Source organism: Sphaerodactylus townsendi, linkage group LG01, assembly GCF_021028975.2.
Source record: "Sphaerodactylus townsendi isolate TG3544 linkage group LG01, MPM_Stown_v2.3, whole genome shotgun sequence".
Lineage (NCBI taxonomy): Eukaryota > Metazoa > Chordata > Lepidosauria > Squamata > Sphaerodactylidae > Sphaerodactylus > Sphaerodactylus townsendi.
In genome coordinates this window covers 22,516,507-22,531,632 of record NC_059425.1, presented here as the reverse complement: position 1 = coordinate 22,531,632, position 15,126 = coordinate 22,516,507, and the positions used below count along the sequence as shown (strand labels likewise).

General features: G+C 47.4%; 1 protein-coding gene across 2 annotated transcripts; it reads left to right on the top strand.

Moving 5' to 3' along the window:
* The first annotated feature begins 1,009 nt into the window (after positions 1–1,009).
* Positions 1,010–15,117, top strand: KLHDC9 (kelch domain containing 9). 2 transcript variants are annotated; one of them, XM_048513404.1, is made up of 5 exons: positions 1,010–1,213; positions 7,865–8,385; positions 8,590–8,758; positions 11,287–11,485; positions 13,367–15,117. In XM_048513404.1, the coding sequence occupies exons 1-5, from the start codon at positions 1,166–1,168 to the stop codon at positions 13,531–13,533; spliced, it is 1,104 nt and encodes a 367-aa protein (XP_048369361.1). In that variant the 5' UTR covers positions 1,010–1,165; the 3' UTR covers positions 13,534–15,117. The 2 variants fall into 2 exon arrangements, with proteins under 2 accessions (XP_048369361.1, XP_048369369.1); XM_048513412.1 differs by having other exon boundaries at positions 1,010–1,218.
* Positions 15,118–15,126: the final 9 nt, after the last annotated feature.

Genomic DNA, 15,126 nt, shown 5'->3' with positions numbered 1-15,126 from the left:
AGGCCAACCAACAGAAGAGAAAGATGGAAAAATCTGCAAAGGAGATGCGTATAAGTCTATATTCATGGGTTTTTTTAAAAAAAAACCATTATAAAGTCTTTATTAAATTCTTCAGAAAAATACATACAACAAAAATCACACTTAACATAGTACAGATATTCCGACCGACACTGCATCTCTCTAATATATCTTGTATGCATATCTAATTCATATGGTGCCCCTCTCCGCTCCCTGTGCTGTTTTACATCAGGGTAACCCTCATATTGAGGGGCCCGCTGTTCTCCCTTTCTGGGGAAGGTTTTAAATGTGAGTTTTTCTGGACGCCTCTAATTCTTTAATTATTTAACTGTATTAACCACTGTTTATATGGAGTTTTAGTGAGTTTTTATTGATTATTAACTGGATGGAGCTATGTTATTTGTTTACTGTGTTTTGTATGATTTGCTCCTTTATCTGATACTGTATGAATTTTATGCTGTACACCGCCCAGAGCCCTTCGGGGATGGGGCGGTACAACAAACAAACAAACAAACAAACAAACAAACAAACAAACATAATAGAGAGGATTAAGGGGAAAAGAAAAAAGAAAAAAACCTAACACAATATTTTTTAAAAAGAGAAGAAAATTAATCAATGTCCACACTTCATTCTAAAACTTAAACCCAGCTGAGAATACATCTGAGCCATAAGTGTGAGGGACACATTCCCTCACACTTGTATATTCTCTGTTTTTAGAAGTTCTTTAGTAGTTGTAATGCCTGCCAAGGAGAACACATGCTTAAGGGCACTTTTTGCCCTAACATCAATGTTTCTATGTTTTAATTCTTCCCTCTCAGAAGTGGAAGGGACTCTGTACAAGCTCAGGGACACCATTTGTGGTGCAAGTTTTTACAAAGAGAACCAACCCCACCCGCTGCTTGCTATTATAACTTCCATCTGCCACCCCTCTTCAGTCTCTGGTATTGCCGTTTATTATTCCTCTGCCTGCTTCAAATGCATTCTGGACTCTGCATGATGCTACTATGCTGGCCATCATCCAGCCCTCCACCCATGGGTTATTTTTGTTCCTGTAGTGTAAACTTTACCACACTAGGCAAATGCTTTCTGGCAGGGCCGGCATTTGTAGCTGCAGAATCCGTTGTCAAGACACATCAGTGTGGTTGCTATGGGTTCCCGGTTGCCGAGTAACCAGGTTCTGCTGTGGTTTCCTCGGGTAAGGTAGGCCTCATTTAATGTTTTGTATTTTTATAACACAAAAATATCCACACCCTGTTCTGATTGAAGGCAGTATTTCCACAACACATTGGGGGGGGGGGGGGGGATGACAGCACTGCCTCCATGCAGGTTTGTAGATATGCAGTCAGTGCAGGCAGGCAGGCAGGCTGGCTGAGAGCCCAGCCTAGAATACATCACTCTTGCAGGGGAAATGACCCTTTAAAAACCAGAAATAGATAAATGAAAGCCTAAGATTCAGTGGCAGTGTAGTTCCAAATGTAAGATACTCAGGGAGGAGTTAAGGAGGAGAGGAAGGCCTGGCATGGGGGAATCCCAGAGGATGGGGGCTTGAGAGGCAACCTCCTGCTATCAACCTATGTTCCCCAGCATTGCTGGATAGGGTGGTGAAAGTAAAATGGGAGGGATAAAATGGCGTCCCACAGCTCCGCAACGTCACTTGAAACTGAATTACTAAAAATGATGTCACTGTGTTGTGGGATGCTCTACGCTACGGCATAGGTGTCAAACTCGCGGCCCTCCAGATGTTATGGACTACAGTTCCCATAATCCCCTGCCAGCATCATGCTGACACCTGTGCTCTACGGTTTTCCAGAAACTCTACTATTCCAGGAGAATCCTAGAGCAGCCTGTGAAATGGTGACGTCACTTCCAGTTACGCAGCCAGAAGTGGCATTGCAGTAATGTGGGATGCTGCATGGGTAACATTCATCTCCTCACTTCAGTCTCCCGAAAGTGTGGCCACCGTCAAGAACAGATGGTCTGATTGTGTTAGCACAGCTCTAAGGATTTATAATAAGCAATAGAATTATTTAAGGTTTTCGAATTAAGGTAAAATCATATAGGCCTCAAGCAAGCTCTCTGAAAAAGATTTTAGTTAAAGCTTAAAGTCATTGCACAGAATCATAAAAAAGTGTCTTTGTTAAGAGAAAGCATTCAGTGTTCCTGCATTCCAGAAAATGATACTTGTTGCACTAGCTGTAATACTCAGCTAACTTATGCTTGTATGCAAGTCAAATCTCATGAAAATAATATCTTCAAATAAAGCATATCTAAAAGCACAAACCTAGAAATTAGAAAATAGAAATAAAGCATTTAAACATTTCAGCTAAAGCATGCTGATATGTAATTTAAGCAAGTCTTCTTGAAGGCATTTTAGTATTAAGAATCATTGCTCAGAAATATAGCAAAGGCACTTTGCTTTCTAAACAGCCTCTATTGTTTCTTCCCACATTCCAAAGAAAAGATACTTTCACTTAGCAACTAGCTTAAGGTGACCAGATGGTCACCTTTGTAAACCGGGATGGGCGGGAAACGGGGCCGCCCCTGGGTCGGGGTCAGCAGGTGTGGTGCGGGGATGAGGCTTCCCATAGGGCCCCACTTAGTTGTGGGGTCCCTCAGGGGGCCTTGCTCTCCCCGCTTTTATTTAACATCTACATGTGACCCCTTGCTCAGCTGGTGCGGAGTTTGGGGCTGGTTTGTCACCAATATGCGGATGACACCCAGCTCATTCTGTTGATGGAGAGGGGGGCGGCCCTGTTTGGAGCACTGTTTGGAGTCGGTCGCTGGTTGGAGTCAGTCGCTGGTTGGTTGAGGCAGAGTAGGTTAAAACTTAATCCAACAAAGACGGAGGTCCTCTGGCTGGGCCGGGGGGAGAGACCGAGGGAATTCCAGCCACTGTTTTGGAGGGGGGGTTGGTTCCCCGATGTCCCTGGCTTGTAGCCTGGGGTCCGCCTGACCTCTTCATTATCAATGGAGGCCCAGGTACCCACGCAATTCGGTTGCATTTTTTCATCTTCGCCAGACACGGCTGGCTCCCCTATCTCTCCCAGTCCGACCTGGCCACTGTGATCCATGCGACGGTCACCTCGAGGTTGGATTACTGTAACCTCGCTTCCACGCAGGCCTTCCCTTGAGACTGATCCGAAGGCTGAAGCTGATCCAGAATGCGGCGTCCGTTGACTGATTATCTAGAGGGTAGGGAACCTGCGACTCCAGATGTTCAGGAACTACAATTCCCATCAGCCCCTACCTGCATGGCCAATTGGCCATGCTGACAGAGGCTGATGGGAAATGTAGTTCCTGAACATCTGGAGAGCCGCAGGTTCCCTACCCCTGATCTAGATCATATCACCCCTGTGCTATGCCGCCTGCACTGGCTCCCAGTGGAGTTCCGGATCGTTTTCAAGGTGTTGGTATTGACCTTTAAGGCCTTACGCGGCATGGGGCCCTCATACCTACGGGACCGCATCACCCCTTATATCCCACATAGGCCGCTGCGGTCAACTGCAGCAGAACTGCTGGTGATCCCTGGCCCTGCGACGATGTGGCTGGCCTCGACCCGGGCCAGGGCCTTTACGGCTCTGGCCCCTGCCTGGTGGAATGCTCTACCTCCAGCTGTCCGGGCCCTGCAGGACCTTGGTGAATTCCGCAGGGCCTGTAAGACGGAGCTATTCCACCGGGCTTTTGGAGGGGCTGGCTGCAGTTCTATTGCCCCCCACTGAAACCGGAACTAAGCTGCCTTTTCCATCCTGGTAGGGCCCTGATTCCATCCTGGGCCCTGCCTCTCCTCCCTTCTCCTTTGGCCTTTAGACCGGGCACCTGTGTGTGTGTTTTTACACAACCTTATTGTTTAATCTGTATTTCTTGTTTTAATTGCTGCTGAATTTTAGTGAGGTAGATTTTTATGTTATATTGATTTACTGTTCTGGAAACAGTTATGTTGTGAGCCGCCTCGAGCTCTTCGGGGATGAGGCGGCCTATAAATTAAATAAATAAATAAATAAATAAATAAATAAATAAATAAATAAATAAATAAATAAATAAATAAATAAATAAATAAATAAATAAAGCCGTGCTCCTAGGTACAAGTCAAGCCATGTGAGAAACTATATTCTTAAGAATGCTATTTAACAATGTATCGCCATAATTAACAATGATGAGAATATTGAAACGTCATGTATTGACAGGGTTTGGCTTTGCAACATTTATGGTGTATCAGCTGTTTCTACCTTATAAGATCTGTGACATTTGTATGATCGGCGCGGCTCCTTTGAGGCAGGCAGAGATGCTGCCAGATTTAATAAAATTAAATCATTAATTATACCCCATTGTGGTAGTAAGCTTTATTATACGGAACGGCCAGAGGCAGTGCCAACAATTGTAGTAGATATATTCAAATTCACTATGGTGGATTCCACACAGCAGGTGTATAATGGTTTGCAGTCGTTATAAAGGAACCCATTGTCCTTTTTCCCGTTTGCATGTGTTGGGTTGCTTTTGTGCTTTTGCACAGAGACGCTTCTCTTTTTAAAAATTCCCTGCAACACATGCTTGGCTGCGCAGGCATACAGGAATGGACCCCCACAGCCATGCTTATTGTCCCACAATTCGATCAGCTGCGCCTGCGCAGCTGCGAATGTGCAACACATACACACACAAAGAAAAAGGGACCTCCCTGCAATGGCTGGGCAATAAGGAATGTGTTGCTATAGATCTAAATGGCGGTCTTACTCGCTACCGCAGGGAGAAAACGTGCTTGGGAGACTTTGTACAATGTCAGGTGCTTAGAGAATCTGCCCCTAACGTGCTGGGCAACCTGCACAGAATGGTGAGTGGGCGGATTCTCCCTGACAGCGAATGGTGCAGTGAATGGGTGGAAGGGAGGGAGTGACTCCTGCCAGTTATGTCCGCATGCGAGCGCCTCCAACTCATGAATATGCAAAAGGATCTCTGGTTTAGCAATTTTCAAAAATCCTGGGGAGAGGGAAATGAAAACAGGCCAAACTCATTTTGGGAACGGGACCTGTGCAAAGTCCCACCTCCAAACCAGAGGGGGGATCCAGGAGGTTCTCACAGGTTCCCAAGAGTAGGTTACTAATTATTTGTGTGTGCCGAGAGGGGGTTACTAATTGGTGATTTTGCCACGTGATTTTTGCCTTAGTTACACCCCTCCTCTCAGCAGTAGCGTGCAGAACTTGAAGCAGTCTAGCAGGAGGTCACTGGCGTGTGTGGCAGCCTGCGCCTGCATGCATTTGTTTCCCGCCTAAGGACCGGCGCAGCAACTGCGTCCTTGCCACAGCCCCGACCAGGAATGCCCCGCCCCTGGAATGCCCGGCCACACCCCCGTCGTGCCACACCCAGCCCCATTGGCACTACGCCACAGTTTGAATCCCACCACCATGGGAACCTGTTACTAAAATTTTTGGATCCCACCACTGCTCCAAATGGTTTATATAACAGCCTGGAAAACCCACCACAACCGGTTTATATAACATCCTACACCCATTCAGTGGTGGGATTCAGCAGGTTCGCACCACTTCAGCAGAACCGGTTCCCACCACCAGAATCGGTTGTTAAGTTATTTGAATCCCACCACTGCACCCATTATATTTGGCCTGTGTGGAATCTACCTATATAATAATTCCTGAACAGCAATCAATACCAACAGTGGAACATCAAAGCTGCTTCATTCCGAGTCACACCCTTGGCCCATCAAGGGCAGTATTCTTCTCTGACTGTCAGCTGCTACACTCCAGGATCCTTTGTGTCATCTATTACCTGATCCATATAATGGAGATGCTGGGGATTGAACCTGCGACCTTCTTGCTCTACCACTGTTTGAACTGATGGTAGAGGGGAACTTGTCTTCTGTGCCTGTAACAACTGTATAGAGGTTTCTGAAAGATGCAGGCTGTCATGACCCTCTGCAGAAAATGGGGAGCAATGGTAGAAACCAAAAGTCCCTCTTCTACATAGTTATGAAGGGGAGAGGAGCTCTGTCTTCTATGTTTCATTAGACCAGTGATAGCGAACCTTTTTGAGACCGAGTGCCCGAATTGCAACCCAAAACACACTTATTTATCGCAAAGTGCCAATATGGCAATGTAACCTGAATATTGAGGTTTCAATTTAGAAAAAAATGTTGGCTCAGACGTGTGTGTTACTCGAGAGTAAGCTTGGTGGTAGTTGGTGGCTTTGCTTTGAAGCAACTGTGCAACTTCCAACTGGTGAATCGTGACCCTAGGAGGGTTTTCTTAGAAGCAAGCCCCATTGCCAGCAACTGAGCTTACTCCCAGGTAAAGGATCGCACTTTAGTTCTTCGCAGGAAAATCAGTGGGCTTTAACAGCGCTTAACAGGGTTACCTACACTGCTTCCCCAAAACTAGGTCTTAGGTTTAATGCTAATAATCGAGCCCAGCGGCCCAGGCCAGCCTAGATGTGGGGGGGAGGGTGACTCTGCATGTGCCCACAGAGAGGGCTCTGAGTGCCACCTCTGGCACCCGTGCCATAGGTTCGCCATCACTGCATTAGACTATTGTATTTCCCTCTTACAGGCTGAGGTTGAAAGGAAAGGAGAGCAGGGATGGTTGCTGCAGGGTTGCCAGTTCTGGGTTGGAAGATGTCTGGAGATTTGGGTGGGATTTGGGAAGGGAAGGGTCTCAGTGGGGTATGATACCATACAACTCACTCACCAAAATAGCCATATCCTCCAGGGAAAGTGATCTCTATAGTCTAGAGATCAGATGTAATTCCCCAGGACTCAGCTGGAGGTGCCAGCCATATGGCTGTTGTAGAAAGAGGACATTTTTGGGGACCTTAAATAGTCAGTTTGTGCCCACAGAGGCTGTTTATTAAGACAGAGGTAGGCCGACTTTCATTAGAACGCTGGGGAAATGTTGAGCAAAACGACAAATGGCAGGAGGGGAAGTGTTGGTATTTGGCAAGTGCCAGTCACACAATCCAGTATTGAAGGAGTTAATGTTGTGCATGCTAATTAGTCAGTGAGGTCAGAAGTCAGTTGACCAGGTAATTGACCCCTGTTGGTCAAGCAGACCGGCATGAGATACATGCAGGTTTGCATGTAGGCAGTAGGTATATATCCTTTGTTCTCTCTCTGCACATGCTCTCTAGTAGCTTATTAGCCGTGTGATAGCCAAGCAGAAGCTAGCTAATGGAGCTAGCCAGTTAGAAAAATATTTTCTTGTTTTGTATCCAAGTTTACCCTTCCCTTCTTTTATAGTTAGTAAACTTTATTTTACAGTAAGCAACTGCCTCTGCCTCTTCATTGCGCAAACTCTGCATTTATAAGAAGTGCGATATGATTATCACAACTAAGATTCACTTCAAAAAGGCTTTTCTGGATGTGATGGAATGGATTTGCAGTAGTCTCATCTGCTGCAAGGGTGGCACGAGAGATCGCAGTCTGCTAAACCCTCCAGCATTTCCTAGATGAAAGTACCCCCTGATTTTCATAGCAAGGTTCACTTTTCAAACCTTCTCCACCCCATTACCCAGCTATTACACCTTATGGAATGTTCTACGAGAAGATGCGGGGGTGGGGGATAAATGAAAGCAATTTGTAAAGCAGAGGGCGCTCAGGCCGTGGTCGTTGGTATGAGAACAGAAGTATTACAAACTGGCCTGGGCTTCATTTGTGAAACTAACAATGAAGGCTCGACATTTAACAAACAGCCCAATGAATCTTTCTAGTGAATTTGAAATCTTGCTCACACTTTTGTGAATGCCTTACCCTGAGAAAAGTAAGTATTTCTGCTTCTGTACTTTCTCCTTTGTTGGTCAATTTCAGTCCACTGTTTGCAATCTAACATGGTACCTCTGCCTCCTGCAGGTCAGATCTGGTATGACGGCTGCCAGCAGCAACTGGAAGTGGAATCCAGTTGCCTGCAGTAACCTCGTGGCGCGGGGTTTCCATTCATGCAATGTGGTGCAAGGAAAGCTCTTGATCTTTGGAGGACTGAAGTCACTAGACAGCCAGGAGTCACCCCTGGGAGATGTAGTGGCCTTTGACCCATCTCTCCAGACAGTTCAAACAATTGTTCCTGAATGCGGATACCACCGCAGTCACCATGAGGCTGTGGTCCTAGCTGATCGCTGGCTCTGCGTGGTGGGAGGCTGGGATGGCTCCCGAAGAGTGTCAGATGTGTGCGGCTTTGATGCTGAGCAGGCGCAGTGGGAACGCTGGACCGAGGGATCCTCCAACGACCCCCCTGTGGGGTTGAGCAGCCACACCTGTACCAAGCTGTCGGACCATGAGGTGCGAGTGGTGGGCCGTGAAGGCGGGCTGCGCACACAGAGGCGCTACTCCAGCATCTACACATTGCGCATGAACCCTGACACCAAGACCTACTCGTATGTAATGTGCTTATAAGCAGTTTATCCCGTTACTCGGTAAAACACATCCAAGGCTGCTTCTGACGTGAATTATAATAGTGTGAACAAAACCAATAAAATCGCCTCCCCAAGTTATAAACCTGCCGCTGGTGAGGGGAGGGGGGACATGGCAGCTGATGGGGCTTACACTGAGGAATCTTTGTATGTCACTCTACTTGCTAGATACAGGGAAGAAGCATCTCGCACATCTTCACGGGCTGGCCACTCTGCAATGCTACTACACGAGACCAGCTCTGGAGGAAAGAGCAGAGGCTACAAACTCGTGGTGTTTGGCGGACGCGACTCTGCTGACTTTGATGTGGCTGGACAGTGGGGGAAAGGGAAAATCCATGTGAGTGTATGTGTGTGTTCAAGGGGAGGGGGGTTCCTGGATAAATCTAGTGCTTAGATTTGGCTTGAATAGACAAATTCAGGTGCATATGGGGAACCGGAGGTGGTTCCCCCTTTAAGTTTTCCTTTTCCACTCCAAAGGAGTCTTGCCAGTTGCTTGCTGGCTGTAGCACTCTGAGGAGAAAAGAGCTACAGGGTAGCAGCCATTACCCCCGCAGTCTTGGCTGGAGGTGAGGGTGGAAGTTGTCTTGATGATAACAGTTGAATTTGGACCTTGAAATGAGAGAGCTAAAGCTACATTCCTGGCTGGTAGTATACCCTCAAACATAGGAAAAGACTTTCTCGCAAGATCTCTGTTCTCATGCCAACCATCACTATGCTTTCTGTTTGCCATATTCATTTATTCTCCAGTTAACATTTTTCACTGGAGCTGGGAAGGTTTGTTTAAAGAAATACTGTCATTGTTGCTGTACAAGACAGGATCTGTTTTCAAAACAGACCTTAGCAGTTGTGTAGTGTGCGTTGGCAGCCTGTGCGCTGCAGGGCATCTTCCTGCTCATGTGCATGCCTAGGAGCAGCAGTGGTGTAGTGGTTAAGAGCAGGTGCATTCTAATCTGGAGGAACCGGGTTTGATTCCCTGCTCTGCCACTTGAGCTGTGGAGGCTTATCTGGGGAATTCAGATTAGCCTGTGCATTCCCTCAGATGCCAGCTGGGTGACCTTGGGCTAGTCACAGTTCTTCTGAGCTCTCTCAGCCCCACCCACCTCACAGGGTGTTTGTTGTGGGGGGGGGGAGAGAAGGGAAAGAAGATTATAAGCCCCTTTGAGTCTCGTTACAGGAGAGAAAGGGGGGTTTAAATCCAAATTATTATTATTCTAGATGTCAGAAATGGTGAATCCACTCCACACTCCCAAGAGCCAGAGATTCTAGAGGAAGAAGAAGAGTTTGGATTTATACCAGTGGTGGGATTCAGCAGATTTACACCACTTTGGCAGAACTGGTTGTTTAAATGGTACTTGTAAACAACCAATTGTTAAATTATTTGAATCCCACCACTGATTTATACCCCAACTTTCTCTCCTGTTAGGAGACTCAAGGTGGCTTACAAGCTCCTTTCCCTTCCTCTCCCCGCAACAGACACCTTGTGAGGCAGGTGGGGCTGAGAGAGTTTTGAGGAACTGTGACTAGCCCAAGATCACCCAGCAGGAATGTAGGAGTGGGGAAACACATCTGGTTCACCAGATCAGCCTCTGCTACTCAGGTGGAGGAGTGGGGAATCAAACCCGGTTCTCCAGATTAGAATCCACTTGCTCTTAACCACTATGCCACACTGGCTCTAGCTGGGTCCTGAAGAATGACCAAGCTAGTAATGCATTCCACCCTGAAGAGAGAAACAAGGGCAAAAAGGACTGTCCCTTAACAAGGACAAATGCCAGAAGTCATGGACCGTCACTCATCAAGAGAAAGAGTTGGAGCATAAATAACAGTTCAAATGAATATGTGAAGTTTAGGTCCATGTGTTTTAGGTCCATGCCTGCCCCACGGCATCCCACTTAAAGACTTTCTCTAGCAACTCCTCCCATCCTGTTCCTTTCAGTGTGGTGCAGTGGTTAAGATGGCAGACTGTAGTCTGGAAAACCAGGTATGATTCCCCACTTCTCCACATGAGCAGCAGACTCTAATCTGGTGAACCAGGTTTGATTCTCCTCTCCTCCACATGAAGCCTGCTGGGTGACCTTGGGCCAGCCACAGTGGTCTCAGCCCCACCTATCTCACAAGGCGTCTGTTGTGGGGAGGGGGAGGGAAGGCGATTGTAAGCCACTCGGAAACTCCTTAAGGTAGAGAAAAGTAGGGTATAAAAACCAACTCTTCTTCTTAACCCATTTGGCTTCTCTTTCCACTACCACACCTGTTAGAGGCCTTTAGGGCTGTGAGTGAGTTTAGAATTAAAAGTATATGACAGTGGTGGCGAACCTATGGCACGGGTGCCAGAGGTGGCACTCAGAGCCCTCTCTGTGGGCACGCGCAAACAGAGTCCTCCCCCACACATCGAGGCTGGCCTGGGCTGCTGGGCTCGATTATTAGCATTAAACCTAAGACCTAGTTGTGGGAAAGCAGTGTAGGTAACCCTGTTAAGCACTGTTAAACCCCTCTGATTTTCATGCGAAGAACTAAAGCACGATCCTTTACCTGGGAGTAAGCTCGGTTGCTGGCAATGGGGCTTGCTTCTGAGTAAACCCTCCTAGGATCATGATTCACCCGTTTGAAGAGTTGCAAAGCAAAGCAAAGCCAATGACTACCACCAAGCTTACTCCCGAGTAACGCACGCCTTGAAGCCAACTGTTTTTTCTAAACTAAAACCTCAGTATTCAGGCTAAATTTCCGTGTTGGCACTTCGTGATAAATAAGTGGGTTTTGGGTTGCAATTTGGGCACTCGGTCTCGAAAACGTTCGCCACCACTGGTATATGATCATACAGACCTCTGAAGCTGCTTCCTCATAGGTTTCCCACCCCTTTTTCTTCCTCAGGTTGATTCGGTCCACGCTCCTGAGCTGACAGAACAGATTGGTCGCTTGGTCAGCACCGAAAAGGGAACCCGGCAGGCACCCAAAGGCTTGCGGCACCAGTCCTGCACTGTGGTGGGGCCTTTTGCCATCATCTTCGGAGGGGAGACCTTATCCAAAGGCAGGGATGCTGTTTGCAATGACCTCTATGTCCATGATACACGTAAGAGAGGGTTTGTTCTTTCAAAGCATCTCACACAAAGCTGTTTTACAGTCCAATCCAGAGTGAGTGAGAGAGAGAGAGTGTGTGTGTGAGAGAGAGAGAGAGAGTGTGTGTGAGAGTGAGAGAGTAAACGAAGCATGATCTGTAAACGGTGCGAGCTCGCACTGGCGTGTTTGCCAACCCTTCTGGCATAAGTGCCTGCCCCAGAGCCACACCTGCGTAACTGAGCAGGCCAGCGCAGCTGAGGGTGAGCTAGCGGAGTCCTTAGTTGGCTTCCACCACGTTTTCTGGCCAGGAATGCCCTTGGTGCAGGCCTTTGACTTATGCCACCCAAAAGGGTGGTGCAAGTCTATTTTTGCCAGTGGGGGCTTTTCAGGTGGCCAGGGATTCTCCACTTTTTTGCTGTCTTCCCACACTGCTTGGAAGGCCTCTGGTACAGCAGCAGTGCCATCCCCAGATTCTGCAGCCCCTAGATTGGGCTGTTATATACTGAAACAAACCATCGGTCCTTCTGGGTCGGTATTGTCTTCTCAGTCTCGTAGTGGCTGTCCAGGGTCTCATTCAGAGATCTTTTCCATCAGATAACTTCCTGATTCCTTTTTAACTGGAGATGCTGGGGACTGAACCAGGGATCTTCTGCTACAACAGAGGAGGCACATTCAGTGCCTGTGGCCACAGGGTGTCCCAAGTGCCTCTCATAATTCCCAAAAAGGTGATTGCAAAATCCCTGACAAGGAATGAATGCTGCTAATTTATTTTTCCCAGTAGGTACTTTTCTCACGGGTCTGTCACCACAGACGCTGTAGAAACATAGCAGATTCTGTAGCAGGCAGGCTCCGAACAGCATGGTCCAACGGGATGCGAGGCCTTCCCTCACACTCAACAACAGTCCATGTGCCTCCATATTGCGAACAGTTTCTCAGATTCCAGTTTCAAAAGAGATTCTCCACGCATCCCCAACTTAACAGCTGCCCATTGTTTTTAAGAGCCAAATGAGAATGACAGTCCCTCAAATAGACTGAGAGCCAGCGTGGTGTAGTGGTGAAGAGCAGACGGATTCTAATCTGGAGAACTGGGTTTGACTCCCCACCCCTCCACCTGAGTGGCGGATGCTTATCTGCTGAACCAGATGTTTCTGCACTCCTACATTCCTGCTGGGTGACCTTGGGCTAGTCACAGTTCTCTCCGATCTCTCTCAGCCACACTTGCCTCACAAGGTGTCTGTTGTGGGGAGAGGAAGGGAAAGGAGCTTGTAAGCCACCCTGAGTCTCCTTACAGGAGAGAAAGGTGAGGTATACATTCCCCCCAAATCCACCTCTGTGGGTTGCTTTCTGCATAGAGGCACAAACAACTGGATATGCCAACATAGTTTCGATCGCCCCTCCCCACACTTCTAGCGTCTTCACCCAGAAGTTGCTTTTAAAGCCAGCTAGGCAGGGAAATAAGAGTAGGAACGGTGGTACTCATTCATGAATCCCAAAGGTGCCACTGCACGCCAGCATGGTATATCAGTTAAGAGGGGCAGACTCTAGAAAACCAGATTGGATTCCCCACTCCTCCACATGAAGCCTACTTGGTGACTGCACAGGTGTCAAACTCATGGCCCTCCAGATGTTATGGACTACAGTTCCCATCATCCCCTGTCAGCATCATGCTGGCAGGGGATGATGGGAACTGTAGTCCACAACATCTGGAGGGCCACGAGTTTGACACCTATGCTTTAGGGCAATCAGTTTTCTCAAAATTCTCTCAGCCCTACCTATTTCACAAGGTGTCTATTGTGGGGAGGGGAAAGAGATTGTAAACCACTTTGAGACTCCTTAAGGTTGAGAAAAGCGGGGCATGAAAACCAACTCTTCCTTTTATTGTCTACACATCTAGGGTCTTCACCAGCAACCTGGTACCACTTCCCCAGTTCCAATCGAGCCCAGAAGAGAGTTGGCCATCGCACCTGCCTTTGGAATGACAAGCTCTACCTCGTTGGGGGTTTTGGGGCTGATGGCAGGACACCCTGCCCAGAGATCTGCACTTTAGAGATTTCTGCATGAAGACAAGGAGCTTCCTGTGGTGTTCAAACGAGCCTCCGGTATAGTCTGCCAAAGAGTTTCCCATCTCAGAGCAGGAAGGTTGCCCTTTTGTTTACTTGAAATAAAGGTTCCTGCCCCCAGCTTGTTGGTCAAACAAACTTCTCTGGTCTTTCCACATGGAACTGGGCTGATCCAACTGGATGACTGATTCTAGAAGAAAAATGCCCCAGCTTGGAGGGAAAAACTATTTCAAATTTAGAAATAAAGTTTCATCTAGATGAAGGCTGGCTCTCAGCCGCTTCATAAAATCTAGAAGTAATCCAAGTAGGAGACACATATGAACTGCCTCGATGGTGGAGCTTGGAGATGACAGAAAACTGCGTGCCCAGCTAACACACGCTCCACAACGAAAGAAGCTGAATTTTTCAACCTGTATTATATATGCTTGTTTGATTCTCAGGACACTTCCCCTTTAAAAGAAATGAACAGGCTTTAATCGATTAACCGTATGTGAACAACCTGAATGAAAAAAGAGCACCATTTCCTATTTCTAGGAAACATATCTGATAGCAAACGTCACAGAAGAAACATTCCATCCTGAGAGAAAAGGGAGAATGTCTCTAAAGTAGGCTTCATTAGTAAAGATCACCTTTAAAAAATGTACACTAACAGCCCAACCCAGATGACAGGGGAGAGTTCCAGGGCGGCTGGGGACGGCACGATGAAGGTGGCACCACGCCGCCTTCAAAGGGGTTTGGGGCAGCGGGGAAAGGAGGCAAAAAACGCAGGTCTCCTTCTGTGCCAAAAAGCCCCATTGCATAAAAACTTAGCCATTTTCTAGAGAAGTTGACTAAAGTCTGCTCCACTGCTTGGGAATGCCCCCAGCTGTGCTATCATGCTCTTGGACACCAGCATAACTCCTGGGTTTGGGTGCTGCGGAGCTGTGCAGCGCCCACATGCAGGCGTCTTTGCTCTCTCTGCCAGCATAGGTGCCCTCTATGCTGGCGTGGCGGGCAAACGTGCTGGCACAGGCTTCTGCGGCTCCCACAAGCTGTTTCACACAAACCCCCACACACACCTGGATTTTGGCCCTAAATGTACTGTCCAATTCACTGGCGACACCTTTTTTAAAAGTCTATCAAACTTTGGCCAACGACCAATCGTCAAAACCCTTATTTTGTTCAATTTCATGGAGAAATTTAAATCTCAAGGATTAAATCTCAATCAAACTATTTCACATGATTCCACCTTGATTTTAAAAGCCATGCTGCATAACTAGTCACGGCAAGTGACAAGGAACTGAATGACACAAGAAACTCTGTCATTCATATACAGCAATTCCCTTTGCCATAATATAGCCTAGAAACAATTTTTTGGTAATATAGCTGAGCTTTAGAGCACGGAAAAGCAAAGTTGCTCCAATTCTGTTCTCATGAAAAAAATGGCAACCTACACAAAGTCTTCCTTGCAGAGAACAAGCCAATCATCCCCCTAGCTTGGTGTTCACACCTTTTCCTGCCTCCCACAGAGGTTTCTCAGACCAGACATCCTTTGAATCCAGAGTTGCCATAGGTTCAACTTGGGACTTTTATGAATACAGGCCTTCTGCTCTAC